The 24,265-nt window shown below is 38.2% G+C and overlaps 1 protein-coding gene across 2 annotated transcripts in view; it reads right to left on the reverse strand.

The window, feature by feature from the left end:
• Window positions 1-1,740: 1,740 nt before the first annotated feature.
• Window positions 1,741-24,265, reverse strand: part of LOC122556831 (lysine-specific demethylase 3B-like) — a 146,907-nt gene continuing 124,382 nt past the window's right edge. The window contains exons 18-27 of one of the 2 annotated variants that reach the window (XM_043704058.1): window positions 23,132-23,401; window positions 21,941-22,112; window positions 19,805-19,895; window positions 19,589-19,719; window positions 18,380-18,499; window positions 14,350-14,373; window positions 11,194-11,333; window positions 6,336-6,512; window positions 5,741-5,875; window positions 1,741-5,052 (exon numbers count right to left, since the gene is read on the reverse strand). In XM_043704058.1, the coding sequence (XP_043559993.1) occupies window positions 4,972-5,052; window positions 5,741-5,875; window positions 6,336-6,512; window positions 11,194-11,333; window positions 14,350-14,373; window positions 18,380-18,499; window positions 19,589-19,719; window positions 19,805-19,895; window positions 21,941-22,112; window positions 23,132-23,401 (1,341 nt within the window). In that variant the 3' untranslated portion in view covers window positions 1,741-4,971. The remainder of the gene's footprint in view (window positions 5,053-5,740; window positions 5,876-6,335; window positions 6,513-11,193; window positions 11,334-14,349; window positions 14,374-18,379; window positions 18,500-19,588; window positions 19,720-19,804; window positions 19,896-21,940; window positions 22,113-23,131; window positions 23,402-24,265) is intronic. The other variant, XM_043704060.1, reaches the window with a different exon arrangement.

The raw sequence follows: 24,265 nt of genomic DNA on the forward strand, positions 1-24,265 counted from the left end.
TTTTAACAAAGCACAACTCAAGCTTCAAACATTCTCCTTTCCCCCAGGAATCCCACACTGACAAACACACAGAATTAAATTGAAAACATCTCTCCCTCCAATTTCTCAGACCTCTCATGTACATACTTTTTATACAACCATTGCTTTAACATCTCAATACTACCATTAAGTATTTGCTTATGATAATGGCTACATTTCAGACTTGTAAATCCAGGTTGTAAGTTTGCTCAGAGCTGGTAGGTTTGTTCTCAGACGTTTCGTCACCATGCTGGGTAACATCATCAGTGAGCCTCCAGTGAAGCACTGGTGTTCTGTCCCTCTTTCTATTTGTGCGTCTTGGTCTGTTAAGGTGGGTGATCTCATTTCTGGTTCTTCTTCCCAAAAGTTGGTAAACAGGGTCCAAATTGATGTGTTTATTGGTGGAGTTCTGATTTGAATGCCTGGCCTCCAGGAATCCCATGCATGTCTCGGTTTAGTCTGTCCTAGGATGGATATATTGTCCCAGACAAACCCCCAAGTCTCTTTGGGCATCCACTATATTTACCTTCATACCGTCCTTTCTCAGTCCAAAATGGATAACCTCACATTGGCTTACATGGAATTCCATCTTCCAAAGTTCAGCCCATTCACCTTTCAATATCCCTTTGTAATTTTATACTATCACCTACACTGTCTACAATGCTGCCTAACTTTGTGTCACCAGCAAGTTAAGCCATTTGTTTTCATATATCACCTGATGCACTTTTCCTGGGATTGTGACTAACTATGAATACTCCAACAAACAGTTTAAAAGCTAAACTTATAAACCGGGTGGAATTCAGATGCAAAGAATATTGCGAATACTTTAGAAAAAGCATGAGCGTGAGAAAGTTAGCAATAGAGATGTGTAGTGTACTCTTTACACAACGTTTCAAATATTGTGTCCAGTTTTCGGAAGTCTAATTTAGAAAGGACTTCAAGACTTTGCATTGTACAGAACAGGCACACCCAAAGGAAATCAGGGATGAATTATAGTTCATTCCAACAGAAGGTGGCTGAGATCTGTCATGTGTCTCAAAAATTGTGTTTGGGAAGGACTGTGAAGCAGAAGGCTGCAAAGACAAAGTGAGAAAATCTATTTCTGTGCAAGTAAATTCCTGTCCCCTAGATAAGATCACAAAGAAAGTAATGGAAGCAGTCGTTAGGGGATTCTTTTATATCATAGAAGGGCTCGTTAGGAAGAGAGATACAATGTAAGAAACACTGATGAAAGCAGAACTCCTATGTTCTACCAAAAAACAGAAAAAAAAATTTACAGTTAGGAAGATGGAACTGAACAGATAAATTAAATCATCACTAGAAAAATGGGCTGTATTGCCTCTGTGCTAATATGCATATGATTGTTTGACCGTGAAAATTTGCCTACAAGTTGCACTCTGTGGTTGTCATATTGCATTTGTGGAAATGTGGAGATATTAAAGGATATGGATATATACACTTTCTGGTGTTGGGTTCACATTAGAATTGGGAGAAAGTGATGACAGCAGATGCTGTAGTTCAGAGTCGAGAGTGTAGTGCTGGAAAAGCCAGAAACGTTGATTCTCCTGCTCCTCGATGCTGCCTGACCTGCTGTGCTTTTCCAGCACTACACTCTCGACGCTCATGAGAATTGACCTGGATTAATTGCTAGGGAGCCTAAATACACTGCTGGATACATTCCTCAATCGGAGAGTTTTAAATAAATTGACTCTATACACAAAGTTATTTCTTTAAATTTTAATAAGAATATTGAAACCTAAATCAGCCCTTCACAAAATGCTTGCAGTAAATGAAGACAAAGTATTCTACATTATGTGACAGTATTTTTTTTCTTAATTTTATCCTTTTATTAAAAAGTCACAACAGCATACATATCAACAAAAACATTGGATTTACGAATGGTACCTTGGTACCTGCCCAAACAAAAAAAACCCAAAAAAACACACTCCTCGAGACAGTTTTGGTTTTAAATGCTGAATCTTGGAAGCAGTCTGTTTGAAAAAAAAACCTGGGGGGGGGGGGGGGGGGGGGTTACTGCCAAATCTGCCTGAATGCCATATGCTGGAAGTCTGTCATATGCTTAAAGCTGTTATCAAGGATAATGTCTGCATTTTGTCTGTGTTGGTTTTAAAATCCAAAGTTTTTTTTTAAGAACTGCAATGTTACGGCAAAGAGTGCCTCTACACAAATCATTATCCAAAGTATATATAAATGTCTAAAACAATCTGAATGAAATACACTGGAAGATGCAACAGGTTAGTAAAACCTACACCAGTGTGTATATTATTTTGAACAAAGATTTACAAATCCATATTTCCTTCTCAAGCAGTCTTGTAAATATTGCAAACCTTGCGACACTACTGAGCCTCCCTGGCCATGGGATTACTGATCTATTAACATTGTAGAGCACAAGGGCAAAGGCACCACTTTCAACAGTTTAAGGAAACTAATTTTTCTGAAAGAATTTGCAGGTGTTTGAACAAAAATTGAAAGTTCTGCTCCTAACAACTTGCCCTACAATTAGATTCAAGACCCCCACATGGATGTGAAGAATAATCATTATGAGGATACAGGTCTGATCGGTGCCCCATCACACACAGCAATACAATAAATCAACAACTGACAAAGAGGGCAGGAGGGCAAAACCATACGGTCACAAGACAGGACTGAAAATAATTAGGCGGACCCCCTATGTCCATAAATCTGAGATAAAACAGAAGACAACTCTCCTAACAGGAATGATGCATACCTGTAAACAGTTTAAACGTTACATGGCAAAATTCCAAACATCGGTGAATAATCCTAATCTGTTGGGTTGTTCAGGTGATTTGGTTTATATACTCAACAGCACCCACCTTCTTCATCAGGGTCAACCACCCTCCTGTACCCTGGCTCTACTACATTGCTCCAACCAGGCCAAAGTTGCTTCCACCATTCTATCCAACAGAATGCTCCTGGGTCAGATTCTTCACTGATAATGCAACATGGAAACTATCAACATTAAAACAAAACTATTAACTCGCTGGTATGAAACATTTAGACACACTCTTGAATCACAGCAAGCATCACAGTCATTTAAGAACTTGTAATCCTGTGATCCAACTGTTCATTCACAAAAAAAATCTTTATGCCTAGTAAAAGAATGTTCAGCAGTCTAACTCCACACAGATGAATTCCATCAAGAGTGTTTTGGAAAATGCCAATGCATGCCTCGTGCTCTTAAACATCTCCTTGAAATAAAACTATTTGGAGAATATTTTAAGACTACTTATAGCAATACTGAACATTTGATGACTAATAGTGTTACAGGAATCATCAGATCAGCATACGGCTTGGAAGCATTTCACATCCATAATCAACCTTTCATAGTTTCTTTGAAAGGCATGGATAAAGAAGAGTCCTGATTAGATTAGCCATTATTATTAATATAAGTCACCTAATATCTTTACATTAAGCCCTTAAGTCCTCATGGTTCAGCATTAGATTGTTGTCAAGCTCAGAGGTAAAGTTAAACATTTAATGCTAAGGTTCGCACTGTAAGATTCAAAATGCATCAAGACACCCCTGTGATTCGGTTTACTTCATGGTTCTGATATCAAACAATGAAAGACTCAAGGACTGCAATGAAATATTGAGGGGGGCGCGTGGATTGCAAAATGTATTCAGCCAGTTAGAATGTGCTCAACACTTGCCCACAAGAGCTTAAATTCAGTTCATAGAAAACACTTGTATTGTCCTGCTGACTACAGCTGCGCATTGATATTTTGCTTTTTGCACTGAAAGACTCAGTAAGGCAAGGCTTAGCACAAATAAAACCAATCCATTTCTTACTGCCTGATTTACAATGCATTGTCTCCAACTGTTAAACTGGTATTTCTCTGGTATACCCATAGTTAGATGTCAATCCCCAAGCCAAGAATGCACATGACATAATTTCTCTGTAACAGGGTTGGATTCTCTGGCTGCTTCTCAATCCTGCAGCCAGAAGCAATAGGGGAGAAAATTGAGAGAAAATTTTGATACTTCCATTTTGCCTTCATCAGAAGAAGCATCATTTATAATTTCCAGCTGAAGGCAGCAAACTGCAGCAGGCAGAGATTTTGTTTGGAAGGGATTACTTTGTTGTTTGGTAAAATAACTTCTGATCTTTTTTAAATATATGAAATCGGGACACAAAAGCCCAACTTGGAAAATAAAACAGAAACAAGATTATTTTTAAACAGTTCCATATTTCTGAACCCTTAATATCCACAGACCTAACCAGAAATCCAATTCCCTCTGCCACTGTGAATCGTGATTGTGGACTGGAGGGGATGGAAGAAGAATGATCCAATGATCATTTTAAACAATAAACTAACATGTTAACCCATATTTTTGACCTGATTCAGCAGCTGGTTTATAATTCCAGTGAGGTCTGGTTGCCACTCTGTAGGGACCCAGGCACCATACAGAAACAGTTTAGAACCTCAGTGTCTGGAATGTTGTAAAGACCTTCTGGAAAAAAATATACTTCTGTAAAATTAGGGATCAGTGGATCATAGTGAATGCGAGCCAACAAAAAGACTTTGTTGTCCTTCCAAACTGTTCCTCTTTCTGGGAGCATGAGTATAAAACTGTGGGCTTTGCTACATCTACAAGATCCTTTTTCATTACCCCAACACGGTGTATGAATATGGAAAAATTAAGGGGAAAGGGGCTTGAATTTTATTTTAAATATAATCACTAACTCAGTGCGAAACTAACTACAATGTGAAACTCTCCCAAATCTGCTGTTCCTACAGTTTGCTGCAGAAGACAGCAAAACTGATACTATATTCCATTGTGATACTGGACTTTTATTGAACATCTTATCTCCAACCAAAACAGCCTCTCCATTTTTAATTGCATGTACTTCTTAATGAGCGTATGTTACAGAACCATTTCTCTGAGTCTAGATTTCCATTACAGGTGCTTCTATGACTTGGCCAGTCTAGGTTCTTCAGCTTTCAGTGTTCCAACTGCATCTTTGACAGCGTGGTAGATAATGTTCTTCACCTAAGGACATGTAAAATCAGGTTAACCCACAATTCACACAATTAGGAAGTCAAAATAAACAAATGCCTTAGAATAACCATGGAAGAGAAAACGAGCAAAGGCAACTCTTATTATTTATACGGTCAAATTGCAACATATTTTTACATTTTCTTCCCCATGGATTTATCCTATGTATGCAGTTTTGTCAGTGATGGTCCCTTTTGCCATTCATCACCCGATCACATCAGGTCTTAGTTGCTGTTCAAACTAATTCTGCAGAATTACTGTAGATATCACCAAATAATGTACTTTGTGACATTCTAGAAAAGCCTACAGGAACTGGAGCTTACGATTCAACTTCAGTTGATCATGTTGCTCTGCCGCTCACCATGGCTAAGACTGCAATTGTTTAGAGTCAGTTATTTCCTTATTGCTGGAACGTCAATCCTTTAATTATATCTTGTTTTTAATTTATTCTTTAAACACTGGAATGTAAAAGTAATGCAACAATTTTTCTCTGTTTCCCTCTTTTGCACCTAAGATTTGCACCTAGGTACCTGCACCTAAGATGGTGCCAAAAGAAAATTTTTCACCATTCTCCTGTACTTGACTACATGTGACAATAAAGGATATTCTATTTCGCAAGTGGGAATAGTCTTTAGATCAAATAACGTGTTTTAGTAACTGGAAGTTCCTCTTAATGCTGTACCTGCAATTTATCTTCATGGTTGGTGTGAGTGTTTGAGAGGTGCCTGAATTCCTGAGTAAGACGGAAGCAGTGTTTGACATGTTCTGGAGAGACAAAGTCTTCAGCTACTTTGATACAGCTGTACAGATTGTGAACCTGAAGCAAAGAAGTCCAGTCATTACAACAGATTTCGACCTATCTTATTTCATACATCATTGACAAGAATAGGAGGAATCAGGATAAAGAATAAGCTGACCTTAGAATTGACCAAAAATGCATTTTAAGTGCAACTCTACAGAGAGACCACCATTATATATCAACTCATCCTGATAGAGAAACAGAAAAATAATTCTAACTGTGAAAAAACTTGTACCTAGAGTATTTTCCAGGAAGATATTCCAGATAAAATCATGACTAATATAATAAATAAACATTTGATGTTTCATGTTAGGTTTATTTTTCTTCTAATTAATTAAAACTTCTTTTTGCCACCCAGTTGTGAAATGCATTAAATAAATGCAAATTCATTCTTTATATTATTCTTCAGTATAGTTGACATTGAGCAAACAATGGAGTTTTTTTTTAAACTTAAAATATGGGAACCAGAAATCTTTACCTGGTGAGGTGCTCCTGCTGGGATGAAGACAGCATCCCCCAGGAATTGTACAATGGCCCAGCCCTGCACACCATACTCCTCATACAGTCGTTTCCGCAGCATCTGGTCTAGGTACCAGCTCTGGTCATGAATCGGATCATGATCTGGGGGATTATCTTGACCTTGCTCTTCAGACACCTGAGTGAGAAATAAAGAGATGAGGAGGGGTTTCATCTCTCAGAGGGGAGTGAATTCTCTGGAATTCCTTACCGTATGTGGCTGCAGAGGCCATGTGATTAAATATATTTAAGGTCAAGATAGACAGATTTTTAATCAGTAGAGGAATCAAGAATGATAGGGAAAAGACAGGGAAGTGACGTTGAGGATTTCAGATCAGCCATGATCTTGCTAATGATGGAGTAGAATGAACAGGCTGAACAGCCTACTTCAGCTCCTATGTCTTGTGGTCACAACAGTGTTCAATTAATCCACATATAGCTCAACACATAATCTTGAAATAGTAACCTGAAAGTAAGAACGGTAAAACAAAACAAAGAATAAAGATGTCTTTTAAAACTTAATCTCTAGGTATTTTCCAAATGGGCCTCAGTATTATACAATGATCCCAAAGCAGCTGTGATCACCAATGGTTTAGGTGCAGATAGCTTCAGTGTTGGTAGGGGCTGTCATCAGGGATGTCCTCTCTCACTATTATTAGTCATGCTATACGAACTGACCCCAGCAAAATGACCCTGAGGGTTGGTTTGGGTAAACATAAAATGACTCTCTATGCAGATGATGTCCTCCTTTTCTTAAGTGATCCTTTGATATCTGTGCCCTGCCTAATTTAAGTGGTCAATCTATTTAGCATGTTCTCAGGCTAGAAGACCAATTTTATGAAATCGGAGGCCATGCCGTTGGGTGTTCTCACCAGTATATCCAACTTACCAGACGGATCTTGCTTTCCCTTTCGGTGGTCACTGGAGGGTTTTCTATACTTAGGTATTTTTATCACCCCAGTATTTGGTCAGCTGTATAAAGCCAATTTTGTGCACCTATTAGAGAAAATAAGGCAGGACCTTCAACGTGGGGAGATCTCCCAATATCCTGGTTAGGCAGAGTAGCCAGAGTTAAAATGAATATTCTACCTCGTCTTCTATATCCTATCAGAATGCTCCCTCTGATGTTGCTGAGATTGGCGTTGCATAAGCTCCACGGCTGGCTTGGTTCCTTTATCTGGAATCATAGATGGCCCCTTATCAAATTAGAAAAGCTGCAGCTTCCAAAAGCAAGGGGAGGACTAGACTTTCCTGACTTTAGGAGGTATCAGTTGAGCTCTTTATTATCTTATGTAGCTGATTGGGTCTCTTTTGACCCACAATCAATTTGTTTAGATATTGAGACCTCCCAAGCAAAGTGTCTCCTCATCAATCTTTTATTTATGAATGAGAGCTATTATGGACTATTGCAAAAGCCTTTTGTATTAAATACAATTAAAGCCTGGAGAATAATGCCACAAGATGAGGGTAGCCTGCAAAAAACCTCCCCTTATACTCCTATAGTGAGAGCATCTGGATTTAGCCAGGGCTGAGAGATGCTACATTTAAAACTTGGAAGTCCAGAGGTATCTCTTGCTTGGGGGACCTGTTCGATGGGGAGGTTATGAAGTCTTTTGAGCAGTTGCACCAGAAGTTTAGACTGCCTAACAGTGACCTTTCTTGGTATTTCCAAATATGATATCATATACAGAAGACTACCACACTATTAGGCAATCTCTACAAATTGGATAGGGAGAGACGAGTGCTATGGCCGATGGGGCCGCCCTCGGTCAGTACTCTTTCTCACTCATTATATAATGAGGTATCGAAGGACATGGAACAATTATTTAAAACATGGAACCAAGAACTGGGGTTAGAAATCTCTTCAGAAATGTGGGAGGACATCTGGGAAAAAGCCAGAAAGATCTCTATTTGTAATAGAACTCAAGTATTCAATTAAAGATACTCCACAGGGCTCATATAGCACCTGGATGACTCGCAAAATTTAAGGTAGGAGCATCCCTAATGTGTCCTAAATGCAAAATAGAAGTTGGCACTCTCACGCATTGTCTATGGACATGCCATAAGATCCACAGGTATTGGGATAGAGTAGCGAATGCCTTGACAGAGATCTTGGGTACGGAGATTAGATTGGATCCAGTGTCTCTACTCTTGAGCTTTTCAGATTTTCCCTCCCTGGACGTGCACAGGAGGAAACTATTTTCCATTCTCTCCTTTTGTGCAAGGAAAAATATTTTAGTAAATTGAAGGCCCTCCAGGACTTTCGAACTGGCACAGGTTAATCATGGAATATATCCCCCTTGACTTCCTAACAAATATGGTGCACCAAAAAACTGAATTATTCTATAAAACATGGCAGCCCTTTCTGAACTTTATCGACACATATTTTGGCTATATTGTCCAGGACTTTTGTCTGGCTGTGGTAGTGGTTCTGGCTGGTCCAGGGACCCCCGGGAGGAGGAATCCTGTATGAATACGGGTTTTATTATGACTTGACGTAAATCTATTTTGAGCATGTACTCAGTTATTTAATTATTCTGTTATTTATTGCTAGTAATGTATGATATCCTATTTTATGTTTTGGTTGTTTGTAGGATAGATCAGTAGTTAGTTGGGTTTTTCTCTTTTTTTGTTCTGGTTATTATTTATTTCTTTTCTTTTTTCTTATTTATTTAATTTTATATTTGTGTTTATACCTATTAAAAAAAACGTAATCTCTTTGCATTTAGACAAATCACCACACAGGAATAGGAAGAACTGCGTTGAAAACACTGGAATTAGGAAATGGGCTGGAACTGGAAGAATTGTTTCTTAATAAACATAAACTTTAGAAAAAGCAGTGCTACCTTAAGGACTAAAACGAAGTAAATTAATCTAACTGACTGACCAGAATCATCTGTGGTGCAGATTGATGGAAAATAGAAAGACAATCACTGACTCCTCCAAGTATACAGAGAAGGGACCCAATCTAATTAAGCCTCAAAATATAGAACAGTCTTTTGCATCTGTATATGATTGTCCCATCATCACTACTTCGACTATGAGGAGCATAAAACTATCAGGGCGCACAAATGTGTAGCTGGCAGATGCTCAAAGTGATAGAGAAAGTCACATCATTATGAAAAGCACATGTGATCTTTTCTCTTTAAAAGGTTTTGAAATATATATTCTATTACTTGACTGTTCATGGTTATACATTTGACTTCCTTTGGATTGGCATCATGACACTAAAAATTATTAGAAAACACATCTTCCAGTTCTGAGCTTCAGAATAAAAAACAGACAGGGATAAAAATTCAATGCTTTAAAGGGGTGAGACAAGCAATACAAAATGAACTGGAAACGCCCCACTGGAAAGGGAAATGTAGATTTAACTTGTTAATGGGTGCCAGTTAGCTCAGTTGGCTGGATGGCTGGTTTATAATGCACAAGTGGCAGAATTCTTGTGAAAGCACTGCCTTATCACCCTCATTTCTTGACTGTGGTATGTTGACCCTTGGGTTAAACTCACCATCAATCATCTACTTGAAAGAGAGCAGCTGCCTGTGGTTCTCAGGTTTATGGAGAATTCCACTTTAATATAGCGCAAGTCACTTTTGACCAAACTTGCTGAAGGCCCAATACTTATAACCTACATCTGGTTCTTACAAGCAATGAGCATGCCATTCATAATTTACAGCTTGGGGAAATACTGGAGAACAGAGTCCACACGTTATAAAGGGCAAGAATATTGTGAAGGACCAAGACAAAAATGTCATTTTAAACAGCCAAACAAAGAAATGAAGAGTAAATCACACTAACTTACTGGTGGAAAACCTGTTGGGGAAAATGAGGCACTTATAAACTATAATGCTACAAATGGAAGATGTGTATATATCTAATAGGAATACGTATACACATAAGCAATATTATTCCATGTGAGTATGGAAATGTTCCAATAAAACTATACTGAGTATTTATGAGAATAGGCAAGACTTTTTCATCTGCAGGAAAGGTCAAAATAGCAAAAGACAAGCCCTGTAAAATGTGTGTTCAGGATTCATTTGCTGTTACACAAATTAGAATCCTAAGAAATAAATGTGCTGGAAAGTTGAGGAACAAAATTAAATCTGAATACTGTATGTCTGAGAAATATTCACTGAACAGATTAATATTAAGTTAGGATCCATTACTATAGTAAACTGAACAATTTAAGTGTGGCAGAAAGAAATTAATCAAAAGGAAGTGAAAACAACAGCTTTCCTGGGCCAAAAGACAAGCATTTTAGCATGTTGAATGAGGTTAGGAAAGAAATTTACACAATAATGACTAAAGCCACGATACTTGAGGAAGTCAACAAATTCAGGTTGGCAAGTGCATTTTCATTAAAATCAGAAAATAGTAATTGTGTAAACTACCAGAATTGTAATACAATTGCATTTAAGTAAAAGTTTAAAATGTATTTTGGAAACAGTGGGTGATTCAAAGCTTTAGTTTTGAACTGGAATATCTACAGTGCTGCAGAGTGTTGTCCAAGACAAAGCAATGTTCTTGTTTGCTATCTCACCCAGCACCTTAAATATTTACTCTCCACCACCAGCTCAAAGTATCACTGTGCACCACTGGTAAGATGCAATGCAGCACTTCAACAGTATTCCTTTGGAAATTCCACAGCACAAAAATGGTGGCAGTTCAAGCTGACCGTTCACCAGCATCTTCACAACAGCTCTATATCCTGTCCTTGCCAATGACATCCGTATCCAATGGATAAATCATTAGAACATCTTAACATGATACCTTTGGTAAAGGACATTCACACTTAAGTCCACTGTGAAGCTCACCTTTCTGAGCAGCTCTCTGATCTTCTCAGCATCTTTAGCTGCATAGATGTGCCAGAGTGCACCAGCCTTCTCTTTGCTTTTGTGGATTCTTTTCTTCGTCACCTCATCCACATCACCCTCCTCAATGGTTTTCATTACCTCTGATCATATACAACACAATAATGCATGACATACAGTAAACTATATTGACTTCTACAGTGCTTTTAACAGCGAATAGCATTGCAAGGTACTTCACAAAGATAGTTCGAAGTAAATAAATGCTGAGCACATGAATGAGATGTTAGAGAGATTGAAAAAGGTGGGTGTTAATGGGAGTCATAAAGGAGAAAGAAGCAAATAGTGTTGGTCCCACATTGTAGAATGTTGAACCAGCACAGTGGACACAGCCACCAACAGTGGGAAATAGGTTGTATGAAAGAAGAGATGGCAGAGATGGGGGTGGTAATGTCATGAAATGGTTTAAATGCAAAGACAAGAATTTTAACTGGAAGCCTTAAGGAGCAGGGAGCCAACATGGCAACAAGATCAGGTGTAATGGATGATGTCCCTTTTATTTCTTCAACCAATTATATGGATGCTACCTGGCCTGCACAGAGAGACTTGGGTTGCTGGCCAACTGCACAGTTTACAGCAATGCAACCCAAAGCTTTCTCTGCTGTGACCAATTTTAATATTTCACATTTGGCAAGACCACAGGATAGGGTGGGTGGTTGGGTAATATGTGGTCAAGGGAATTGATGAGCAGACGAGACGCTAGTTTATCCAATAGTTGAAGATATATAGCAATCAAAGAGTCAAAGATGAGGTAGCTGGAAGTTTGAGAATCCAGATTTAAGTGACTTGATGGAAGAATTTTATTTCCATGCGCTGTTGCAGAAAGAAATGGGGTTGGAATGGATTTGGGGGCGACAAAATAAAATGGGCCAAATGATCCTTGTTTACAGAACTTGGGGAAATTAAAGAGGTAGAGAAGGCAAGGAGAACTGAGATGGACATTAAAGTCAGAGAGGATATGGAATCAGCCAGTATGTACAGAGATGGTGGAAAGGAGGGAAGAAATATTTTTATGGCAGAGAAGAGATTTAAAACTAAATTTTGTTTTAACAGCCTATCACCACAGCGCTTGAAAGAAGAACAGCGATACAAAATAGTTAGGAACAAAATTTAAATACAGGTAACGCAAGACCACCATCTACGAGCAAACCTTTAGTCAAAATTAAGATGCTAATGTAATCATACATAGATTATGGATGAGCAAGGACCTTGCTTAAAAGTGAACATTCTAGACAGAGCAGTTCGACAATGAATAATTTTAACCTGGAAGCTTGCGGGATAGCTAGCAAACAAGCAGACTGATCATTTGTACCATTACTTGCTATCTTGACATGATAAACCTATAACATTTGCCACTTAGCTATGTTGGACAAAAATTGTAAATAGATCATGGAAGCCCATTGAGGACTTGTCTACTCCATCAACTTTTATATTTTTTCTCTTTCTGCTTTGAAGGGCTGTAATACTGAACTCCTAACTTTTAAAATTTTTTTCTGATACCTAAGATTTTGTCGTCGACACTTTTGCATCTAAGATAGTGCCAAAAATGGTGACTTTGCACACTTTTCACTGTTCTCATGAATCCCTGTATAGGAAGCTAGTGCACACGTGCAGCAAGTATTCAGGAAGGCTAATGGAATATGGGCTCTTATTTCAAGGGGGTTGGAGTATAAGAGTAGGGAAATCTTACTGCAACTGGATAAAGTGCTGGGAGACCATACCTAGAGAACTGAGAGCAGTTTTGTCCCTTATTTAAGGGGAGAGATCATTTCATTGGAGGCAGTTCAGAGAAGCTTCACTGGGATGATCCTGGTATGGAGGGATTGTCTTACGAGCAAAGGGTAAGCAGGCTGGAACTCTACTCACTGGAGTTGAGAAGACTGCGAGGCGATCTCATTGAAACATATCAGATTGTTAAGGGGCTTGACAGGGTCAACGCTGAAAAGATGTTTCCCTTCATGGGAGAGTCTAGGACCATAGGACTATAGTCTCAGAGTAAAGGGACACCAAGGTAAGACTGAGCTGAGGAGGAATTTCTTCTCTCTCAGAGTTGGGTGTCTTTGGAACTCCTGGCCTCAGAAAGCTGCGGGAGCTGAGTCCTTGTGTATATTTAAGGCTGAGATAGATAGATTCTGGACCAGTCACAGAGTCAAGTGTTGCAGGAAAAAGGCAAGAAAGTGGATGTGAGAAATTTTGGATCAGCTATTACTCTCTTAAATGGTGCAACAGTCTTGAGGAGCTAAATAGCCTACTCCAGTTCCTATTTCTTATGACCTATGAGATGCAAACTCCAAGGTATAACGACTGGTTTATTGTCTGATTCTGTGCATTTATTTTAACTAGTTTGGAATCATCATTGCTATTCTCTACAGTTGAGTAGTCATTACAGTGATAAAGCTCCACACAACTGGTAAATTATGTAAAATAAAACAGAAAGTGTGTCAGAAAGTTATTGATTACACACAGCTACTAAAAACCTGTACTGCAGTAGTTGGTTACCTGGGGACACACATTATAAAACTAATGCAGAATTTCAAATAATTTTAGAGGCCCAGGAAACAAAGTGTAAAGAACACTGCCATTTGCCACATTGCCAGGTCTCTAACAAGTACAAACCAAGCCTCAAATTCATGATTCAGTCAGTAACAGTTTTCAGAAGTAAAGTTGATAAATGGAAAAATGTAGGTGTTAAATTTTGAGAAATGTCAGTCAATGAGATTAGCCATAATTAACAGAAATATTAAGTGCATAAAAAGCTTAAGTTGTTCGAAGTTAAAGATGCATTAAAAATTTAGGCCTTTTGGAATGTCATGACAACTGAGGCCAATCAGAGAATTGCAAAGGGAACCATGAACTCCAGCACACAGAAAATGACCTGCTGCACGTCCTGAGCACAAGAATATTTCAACAAAGGCATAAAGCTATTTGCTTAGTGGATGTAGAGATTGTTGTGTTATTTTCAGTGCCACCCACAGTTCTTAAGGTATTTGCAGCCTACTTCAGAAATGTGCCACCACCACCTGATCTTATGAATAATGGAAAAAAATGAGAAACGACTGCAATGTACCACATGCCTCAAAAACAGAATGAAAATACACAGACCTGTCACTCCATTGTTGTCTGTACCTGTGAAGGAGAAAATTAATCATGTAACTTAAAAAAATACAATTATCTAGAGTGACCCAGCCCCACAAAAAAATTAAAGCTCTATATTTGATTTAAATGTGATTATTAAGAGCTTCCCAACGAACTCCTTTGACTCAAGATCATTCTATTCAGTTTTTTAGGGTCCTTAGAAAAGACTGCCACTCCCTCCCCTTCTAGAGGTGCTACCTTCTTGCTAAGACTATACAAGGAATACCATGAACACTTATCTGGGATATATTGTCATTGGAGATATTCCAGAGCAGGGTAAATAGGCTGATCAGAGGTATAGAGATCAGGTTGAGCCTGTTCTCATTTAGAATGAGGGGTGACCTTACTGGAGCATACAAAATTCTTGGGGAACTTGACAGGGTAGATGCGGAAACGTTGTTGCCTCTTGTTGGAGAATCTAATATCTCAGGGTATAATCACAAAATTAAGGGTTGCCCATTTAAAACAGGGATGGAAAGAAATTTTTGCGCTCAAAGTTGTGAATCCGTGGAATGCTTCACTGCAGAGGGTTAGAGACGCTGATTCATAGTGTTCTAGGTTGAGAAAGATTTTTAATCAAAAAGACAATCAAGGATTATGCAGAAAAGGCAGGTAAAAGTAGAATAATAACTGTCAGATGATCTATTATCTCACCAACTGGGTTGAATGCCTATTTCTTCTTCCACATTTGATGGTGTTATGGAGCACAATGGTTTAGTTCCACAGTCACAAACTGGTTTGCTGGGAAGAGGTCACTATTCTTGCATTTGCCTTGAGGGCGGGTGCCAGCTAGCTACATACACAGTCAAGAATATTTACCCTTTCTTGACTAAGCTTAAGATTTATCAAAAAATTAACAATTTCTCAATATTAAACCTGCAACTTAAATAATCTTGCCCCCCCCCCCGCCTTAGTTGAAATATAATTGGAACCTAAGAATCCTTACAAAGCTTATCCCTCTCTTGACTCAATGGGCAGCTCAATAATGAAAGATTAAAACACAAAATTCTATAACCATGCACATCAGGGCCACTGATTTACAGTACAATTTAAATTCTGTTTTACTAATTGGGCATGTAGAATTTCTTTGATTTGAGGACTGAATGTGAATATTTAATCATTTTTCCTGAAAAAACAGCAAGTCAGTGGTCTTGAACATGACAATGAAAATGATGAGAATACAGGGCTTCTTCAAAAGTACCACATCACTGCACAACAACATTGGTACAATATCCTCCAACTGACATGACGAACAAAAAAAAATTTCAACATAAGTATTCAGTTCTGGATTAGTGTAGTTATAGGGTGCAATTTTTACTGCAGACATAATTCTGAGGTTGCAGTGAGGTGGCACTGGAGAACATGCTTCTGATGAGGGGGGGTGGCACAACTTGGTCTCTGCAATTCCAAAAACGTGAAATATATTTTACAACCTTCGGCCTGAGATGGAAAAGGACATTGTTGCCAGCAGTATCTCAGTTTTTATACCAGGATCTTAAAAAGGAAATATCTCAAATGCTCAGTCTTGATGAGTGACACCAACACAATTATTAACTAAAGGTGCCTAATATTTGTATTCTGGAATAGTTTCTGGCACAGAAGCATTGCCATATTAGGAAATTTGATCATAGACTTTGTGATCACAGGTTTGGCATTCCCAACAGTTTGTTTACATCAAATTAATTAATTCAATTTCATGGCTAAAAAACGAATGATAATCTCTCTCTCTTCTGGATTTAAGATGCTTTAAAGAATAGATTAACACTCATCAGTTTAGCTCTTTAATACTATTACACTTCTTGTAGCATTTAAAAATCATGTTACGTCATTATTTTAAGAATTAAAGTATATAGAATGTTTAAACAGATGTACTAATGATTACTGATCCAACGACGGTCCATTCAAAACAACAAATGCTGGTGATCAGAGCAGGTCAGACAGCATCCATGGAGAGAGCGCAAACTAACGTTTTGAGCCTAGATGAGTCTTCAACAGAGTTTCAGCTCAAAATGTTAGTTTGCTCTCTCTCCATGGATGCTGTCTGACCTGCTGTGATCTCCAGCATTTGTTATTTTCAGCACAGATTCCAGCCTCTGCAGTAATTTGCACGTTTTTCTATCTACACACATACGCACTCAAATGTGACACTGAATGACTGAGAGATAGCGCATACACATGTTGTATGAGCTAACTTTACATGACAGCATAAATCACTTGAGAGGAGCAAAACTGACATCAAATATCTAAGGTGATATCAGGACTAATGGTTAAAAAAGTAGGTTTGTGTGATAGACAGGAAGGAAGGGAAGAAAGAGAGGGAGGGAGAGAGGGGGAGGGAGAGAGAGGGAGGGAAGGAGACTGGGGGATTTAGAGAGGGAATTCTTATATATTGGACCGAGGAAACTTGAACAATGGTTCATAAAAATCAGAATGAGCAGAAGGTCAGAATTGGAGAAGCGCTGAGAACCAGAGGTTTTACAGTATATGGAGTTAAGAAGTGATGTGACAAGGATGGGATCTGAAGATTGAAGATATTTAAATGAAGACTTAAATAAGCTGATAACCAATAACCACCAGCAAATACTGGTATGATGGATGAAGAAGACTTGCCAAGGGTTTGTGTCTGAGCTTGTCTCGGCGTCAAGCATAACACCAGTGATTCAATCAGTCTGGTTCAACCTCAAGCCAGTTGTCACGGAGAGGAGTGTAGTCAATGATCAGGCACAGAATTGGCTTGGGTCTTTCAAAATGCAGACACACACTCAATAACATTTGATTACACAGGGGGCTAGATTCTACAGTCAACACTGAAGTGATATTATGATTTGCCACTGATTGGGTAATAAATCTCACTGGGCCTGTGGTGAGAATTTCAGTTTTCCCACCATAATCCAATTAACCACACTGTTCTTTACCAATCATTCTCAGCACTGGAACTATGTCAACACTGTCAAAAAATCTACACATATTAATGGATTTTCATAGACCTCCCAAAAAGGAAACTAAAAGCACCAAAACAAAATCACTTAATTTTTTTTCCAAACATAGCAAATTAAAGATTGGGACACAAACAAAGAATGAAGGTAGATGCTAAAATAGACTAAGATATTATTTTTAAAAATTAGTACTAGCATAGATTATAATTTAATCATGTAACATAACAGTTATGTTGCTTATCAAATGATAGTAACCACATCAGCAGCATACTAACAACAGAACTAAGTGATCCCACAACTAATGATCAAATCAAAGCTATGCAGTTCTGCAACAGCTATGAATAGCTTAAAGAACAACAGAGAAGAAAGGACCAAAAATATTCTCAAAAACAGCATAGCCCGTACATCAGTATAAAAGATAAGGCTGCAGCATTTGCAATCATCTTTAGCCAGAAATAATGAGTGGGTGACTCATCTCAATCTCCTCTTGAGGACACAGTCAATCCAACTTATTCTATACTGATAGCTATACTGTCAACACTACCATCCATCCCTTACGAATTCCAATTTAGAGAGGTTAATTAAAGGTGTGCAAAGGTTACTGGTTAACAGCATTTGATTATAATGTGTTTGAGAGGCACACAATGATTTTACCAGTCCTTTTTTAAAAATCAATCATGTCAATTTACGTGCCAACTTTTAAAAAAGTCAACATTGGAGGGAAAATCACACGTAATTATGACAACTTCGGATCCATGTTAAAATGGTCCTGAATATAATCCTACCGCTTTCAGACACAGGAAACGTGACATGGAGTTACACACACAAAAACACACAGTTTGCACATTTATTTGTACAGCTTCCACATAAATAAAGGAAGTCAAGTTCACTACTGAATCCACAATTTATGATTAATTCTGCAGAACAGCAGCAGTAACATGAAGTTATATCACTTGAGAAAATTATGAACAATGCAAGGAACTACTTTGTGCAATTTGTCATCACTACGTTACCAGAATAAGTTACCTATCACTGAAAACTAAACTACTGACTGCACTTACCTTCTTCATGATTGTTCTCTCCTAATGGTATACCAACATAAACCATCACATTAACCGCATCTGATACATCCAAATGGAGGTTTGTTGTTCCAACTTTCCGATCTTCTGTTGTTATTAACCCTAATGAGAAAAGACAATGCACTTCATTCATTTTAATTTAATTACAGTGATGCATATAATTAATCATTAACCTAAAGACCAGGTGGACAGTAAATATTCTTCCAAAGCAGTAAGAAGTGCTCCAAAAGATCAATATGATTTTACAACCAAGTTAATTACTTGCCAAATTAATATAATAGACATGTGGAAGCTGAGAGAGAAGAAAATATGACAAACGTTTTAACCATGCAGAAAAATGACTGAAAACCAGGTCTGATCACCATATGCCAGACTGACAAAGTAGTTCAATTAGAACACAGAAGACAAAATGGTCATAAAAGATGAACCAGATCAGAACTATAAAACAGAATCTGTGCTTATGGCCTTTTAAGCAGTGGATTCAGGGTAACATTTGCGAACCACCTTGTTTTGCTAACATGTCTTTGTAGTTCTGCACATAACTTAGATAGAAAAGTTACAATGTTCATCAAGCAAAGTATAAAACTCAATTGATAAGGATGTCAGGAGTGCCTCTTGTTTGGCTATTATGATTTTGTTTGTATCAACCAAAGCTAAATTTCCAGTCACACTTGAAATCTTGCATTAAGTTTCACATGAGAGACATCTTAAGTTGTGGCTTACCTTATCAGAGGCAATAGGAATACAAGTTCTTGCACAACAAATTTTATTATTAGTTTACCTGTACATATTGCCTAGCTAATATCTATGTGTGAATAAATTACTGCTTGTCAGTATTGCCAGGAACCAAAGTAACTGGTCTTCCAAGGTTTGAAAATGAATTAAAATATGTACAAAGTACTACAGTAGACTCATAATACAACTCCTGGGAATTGAATTCTATATATTAACGGTATGTATTTGGCAAGATACAATGACAATTTCTGCAATCAGGTTTGCCTGGGATCAGCAACTTTACACCACAAGAATAGAAGAGTTCTACTGCTACACTGAAATTCCAAGCTTGGATCAGAATTCATAATGAAGCACACACAACAAATTAAACTAAGTTTTGTGGAAGGCCAGGAACTAATATGTTGACATACTTGTGTAAATCAGAGGGAACCTTTTAATACAATGTGCGTTACTGACCATATGCATTGTACATCTTTGGTCCGAGGTCAGGGCGTACAAAATAATTTGGGAGCCGTGAAGCCAGATTTAACCTTCCATCTCTTTTTGTGTATTCAGGTAGTGGGAGGTTGTTCATCAAATCTTCAAATCTGCATGACAAGAAATAAGAGACTGACTTTTTGTATCTGCAATCTAAGAGCCTGAAGATATCAGCATGAGTGCAAATTATATTACCTGGTTGGCATCATGTCCCTAAAGTCTTCACCTGGAGGCCAGTCTTTGAGCTTCAATACCATTGGCTGTCCTCCTTCAGATTTCAAACGCTCTGTGGCACAAAAGCATAATTCAAATTGGACTCCAGGAATTTTGAATAGGTGGCTCCAAACCTTATGTATATGAAACAGTTTGAATAAACTGCTGTCAGTACGATCTTCCTCACTCATGATGTTGGCTCAATTTTAAAAAAAAGTGTTATATCATTGCTGATTATAAAGCAGCTATTGGGGCATGATCCCATTAGGGAATTGACACTATAGACATGGACAATATTTATATATTCTAACATGAGACGGCCAATGAAATTGAAAGTTGTATTTTCTGAACAAAACAGAAAAAAGTGATGCTTGGCTTTAATATTAATGCAAACTTCTAATTTCAATATTAAGAGTAGTCAAATTCATGAGAATAGACATAGACAATAGATGCAGGAGTAGGCCATTCTGACTAGGAGCCAGCAACTTTATAATAGTTGAATGAGTTAATTCACAGACATTTATAATAGAGTCAATCCCAAATATCTTTCATGACCCAGAGTTAGAAGCAGTTAAAAAGTACAAAATCTCCCCCTTGGTACACCATGGTGACTGAATTGGTTTATTTCAATCCTGTTGATTACAGCCCTGCAAAATTAAAGCATCATCTAAAAATTGACTTGAGGTTTCCAAATGACAGCTTGGTTTCCGTAACAAATAATGAAACTTAATAATTATTACATGACGGTCTAGTGGCATTATCCTTTGCCTACCAGAGACCCAGGTAATGTCCAGGGTTTGAATCTAGCCTTGGCAAAGGGTGGAATTTCAATTGAGTAATAATCTGGAAATTAGAGTCTAATGATGACCATGCAACTGTCGTCAATTATGGTCAGGGACTAGGGTTCAAATTTATTTTCCGTGTCGACTGTTGAAGTTGCTTCACTCATCATCATGGCTCTCTGATAGTGGTTCAGAAGTCATTGGTGAACAATATGGAGGTGAAGGATTTCTGAGAGATATTAATTATAGTGTGGTGCCTGAGACAAGGCTATTTTGGACCATTATGTTCAGGGTCATTCATGATTGGAAGTATCCTACTATCTGAAGATGTGTCCAAAAATCAGCAAAGGACTTTCCTCAATGGAAAGTCAAACATCTACTTACAGCTGAAGAGCAGAAAACCAATCTGCTTCAGAGTTAGGTGCATTCTAACACCAACGGTAAATGATAGTTTAACTTTTCAGGGCTTGAGCTCATACTATGGACAGCTAGCTGTGTCATCATTTACCCTGAAATGTGCCGTATGAAGACATTCCAAAATAGTTTCATGATGGATTCCAAACTACAATTGATAGAGCAGCTAACAGTGATTTTTCATTAAATCTAAAGAGCATGTCCCTGAGGGCCAGAAGCCAGAGAAAGTATAATGGAGAGTAAAGAAATGGCTGAAGAATTGAACACATACTTTGGTGCTGCCTTCACAAATAGGAATACAAATAACCTCCCAGAAACGTTAGGGAAGGATGGGTTTGGTGAAAGGTGGAGAATCAGTCGGAAAATGGTGATGTGGAAATTAATGGAGTTAAAGGCTGACAAATCACCAGGGCCTGAAAATCTACAACCCACAGTACTAAAGGAAGTGGCCCTGGAACTATTGAATGCATTGGTGGTCATCTTCCAAAATTCTCTGAGTTTGGAACAGTTCCTACAGATTGGAGAGTGACAAATCTAACTTCCCACTATTTAAAAAGAGAGTGAGACAAAGCCACAGAAAATTAAAGTTAACCTAACATCAATAATGAGGAAAATGCTAGAGCCCATCATAAAAGATGTAAGAAGCAGAATGTATATAAATCATTAATGGGATTGGAGGGCTGACTGACTCCTTGCCTCAATGCTTCAGTATAATTATCAGCAAAGTCACTGGCTTTGCTCGTAAATCAAACCAGTTGATAGCTGACATGTCGAAGGTGAAATGTATTGATCTTATTCATTTCCCATGAAAACAGAAATCAGTTGGGCTTGATTGTGAGACCTGTACAGTAGAATATTCCACTGACGGGTTTAGAACTTGAAAATACAAGACTTAACACTTAAAAATAATCTTTCTACTTACTTGAAATGATCTCAAAGCCATCCCAAAAATCCCGGACTTTCACATCAGAGATGATGGCACAGTTCCTACAGTTGACCAGATCAACTTCTTGGTCTCCAAACTCTCGGCTGAAAGCTTCCGGTTTCCAGAGGGCTGAATTCAATTTCTTATGGACACCAGACACCAACACCGGCTGGCAAGGAAAACAGATCAGTCATAAGATAAAGGTCTGAAGATTCAAAGCACTCTTGAATTGATTTGTGGTTTTTTTTTAAATGAATGACCATGCTGTGTTAGAGTGTAATAATTACTGATCAATATGGTTAGCAGTAAAACTAATATCAGGCTACTCAATGGAGCTGAGTCTACAGATAAACAGTCACAATGTCACAACAGTAGAATCCAAATTCCTTGACGGTTTGTGTGAACCAATACAGTATTTATTTTAAACAATTACAATTTTCCGATGCTACATTCACAGATTATTGGTGTGAACTAATCAGGTATGCTAAGTTTTTAAAAGGTAAAGCACAGGCAGGATGTTTGCATACAGATGTGGAACCACACTCTTGAAATACAAGACTAACATGGATAGGTACCCAATTTTCTTTTACCTCTGCAATTGATCTGTATATAAAAACAGAATGAACTTATTGCAAAATGTGACAATGGACTAAAACTCAAGGCCAGTTTGAACTGTTGTCACTCTGAACTATCACATGAAAACAATTTTCAATAAAATGTGTGAATGATCGACAGATCTCCTTAAAAGGCTTGAAGTGCCGAACTGAAGAATTTTTACTGGCTGGATAGTAATGAGTAGCATCAATAAGTGAGAAGTTTGGTGACATACCAAACTTAAAAAGCTATCATCTCTGATAATGTGTTAATGGAAGATGATGCCCCCAGACCAAAATATAACATAAAAGGAGGACAAAGTGACTAACAATGTCATGATTTTTTTTTAAAAAAGGATGGTCATTGCAATTCCAGGTTGAGTATGACTGGGAAAACTCATTGAATGCTTGTAAATAATTCATTTTACAGAGTATTCCCAAAAAAATTATCATGCACAACTTTGTACCCACACCCCACTAAAAGTGGTTTTGTCTTCACACTTGTACCATTAGCAAGCCAACCAGAAAGTGATTCAAAGACTTGCATGCGTGCATTCAATTATGTAGGATCGTTCTTTGTGGCGAGAATGGTTACCTGCCCCTGCTTCCAGCATTCCCTAAATATTTTCCAGTTATTTTTGTTGCTGGGGTCTTGGAGACAGAGCAGACGACCATCACAGAGCCAGCAGTGTTGTGTGTTTGGGTCCAGAACACTCATTTCCATTACACCTTGCTTTTTACTCTCCTTCAATGCTTCTGTAGGATTCCCACTTCGCTTTGACGTGTCTGTAGACATTTTGTTCTCTACCACTGACGCAATTATGTGATCCAGAAAGTTTGGTAGGCCCCCCTTCCCCTTATCAGCCTGTGTTTAAAAAACACAAAAACAACTGCGTTAATAACTAATAGCTATTAATCAGTCACTTGAAATAAAATAATTTCAATGTTCTCCTTTGTTGGAGGCATCTAGAATGTAATATTTTAGACTATTAACATAGCTTCTATCACATAGGAATGGCAAGGCTGCTGAAACGCCTCGAACACAGATCGCTTAGGGTGTAGGTTTGCTCGCTGAGCTGTAGGTTTGATATCCAGACTTTTCATTACCTGGCTAGGTAACATCATCAGTGGCGACCTCCAAGTGAAGCGAAGCTGTTGTCTCCTGCTTTCTATTTATATCTTTCTCCTGGATGGGGTTCCTGGGGTTTGTGGTGATGTCATTTCCTGTTCGTTTTCTGAGGGGTTGATAGATGGTATCTAGACCTATGTGTTTGTTTATAGTGTTATGGTTGGAGTGCCAGGCCTCTAGCATGTCTTTGCTTAGCCTGTCCCAGGATAAATGTGTTGTCCCAATCGAAATGGTGGTTTTTTTTTCCAACTGTGTGTAGGGCTATGAGGGAGACAGGGTCATGTATTTTTGTGGTTCGCTGGTGTTCATGTATCCTGGTGGCTAACTTTCTTCCTGTTTGTCCTACGTAGTGTTTGTGGCAGTCCTTGCATAGAATTTTGTAGATGCCATTGGTTTTGTCCATGGGTTGTACTGGGTCTTTTAAGTTTGTTAGTTTTTGTTTGAGAGTGTTGGTGGGTGTGTGCTACTAGGATTCTGAGGGGTCTTAGTAGTCTGGCAGTCATTTCTGAAACTTCTTTGATGTATGGTAAGGTGGTTAGCGTTTCTGGCTGTGTTTGGTCTGCTTGTCGTGGTTTGTTCTTGAGGAATCTGCGCACTATT

Source organism: Chiloscyllium plagiosum, chromosome 14, assembly GCF_004010195.1.
Source record: "Chiloscyllium plagiosum isolate BGI_BamShark_2017 chromosome 14, ASM401019v2, whole genome shotgun sequence".
NCBI lineage: Eukaryota > Metazoa > Chordata > Chondrichthyes > Orectolobiformes > Hemiscylliidae > Chiloscyllium > Chiloscyllium plagiosum.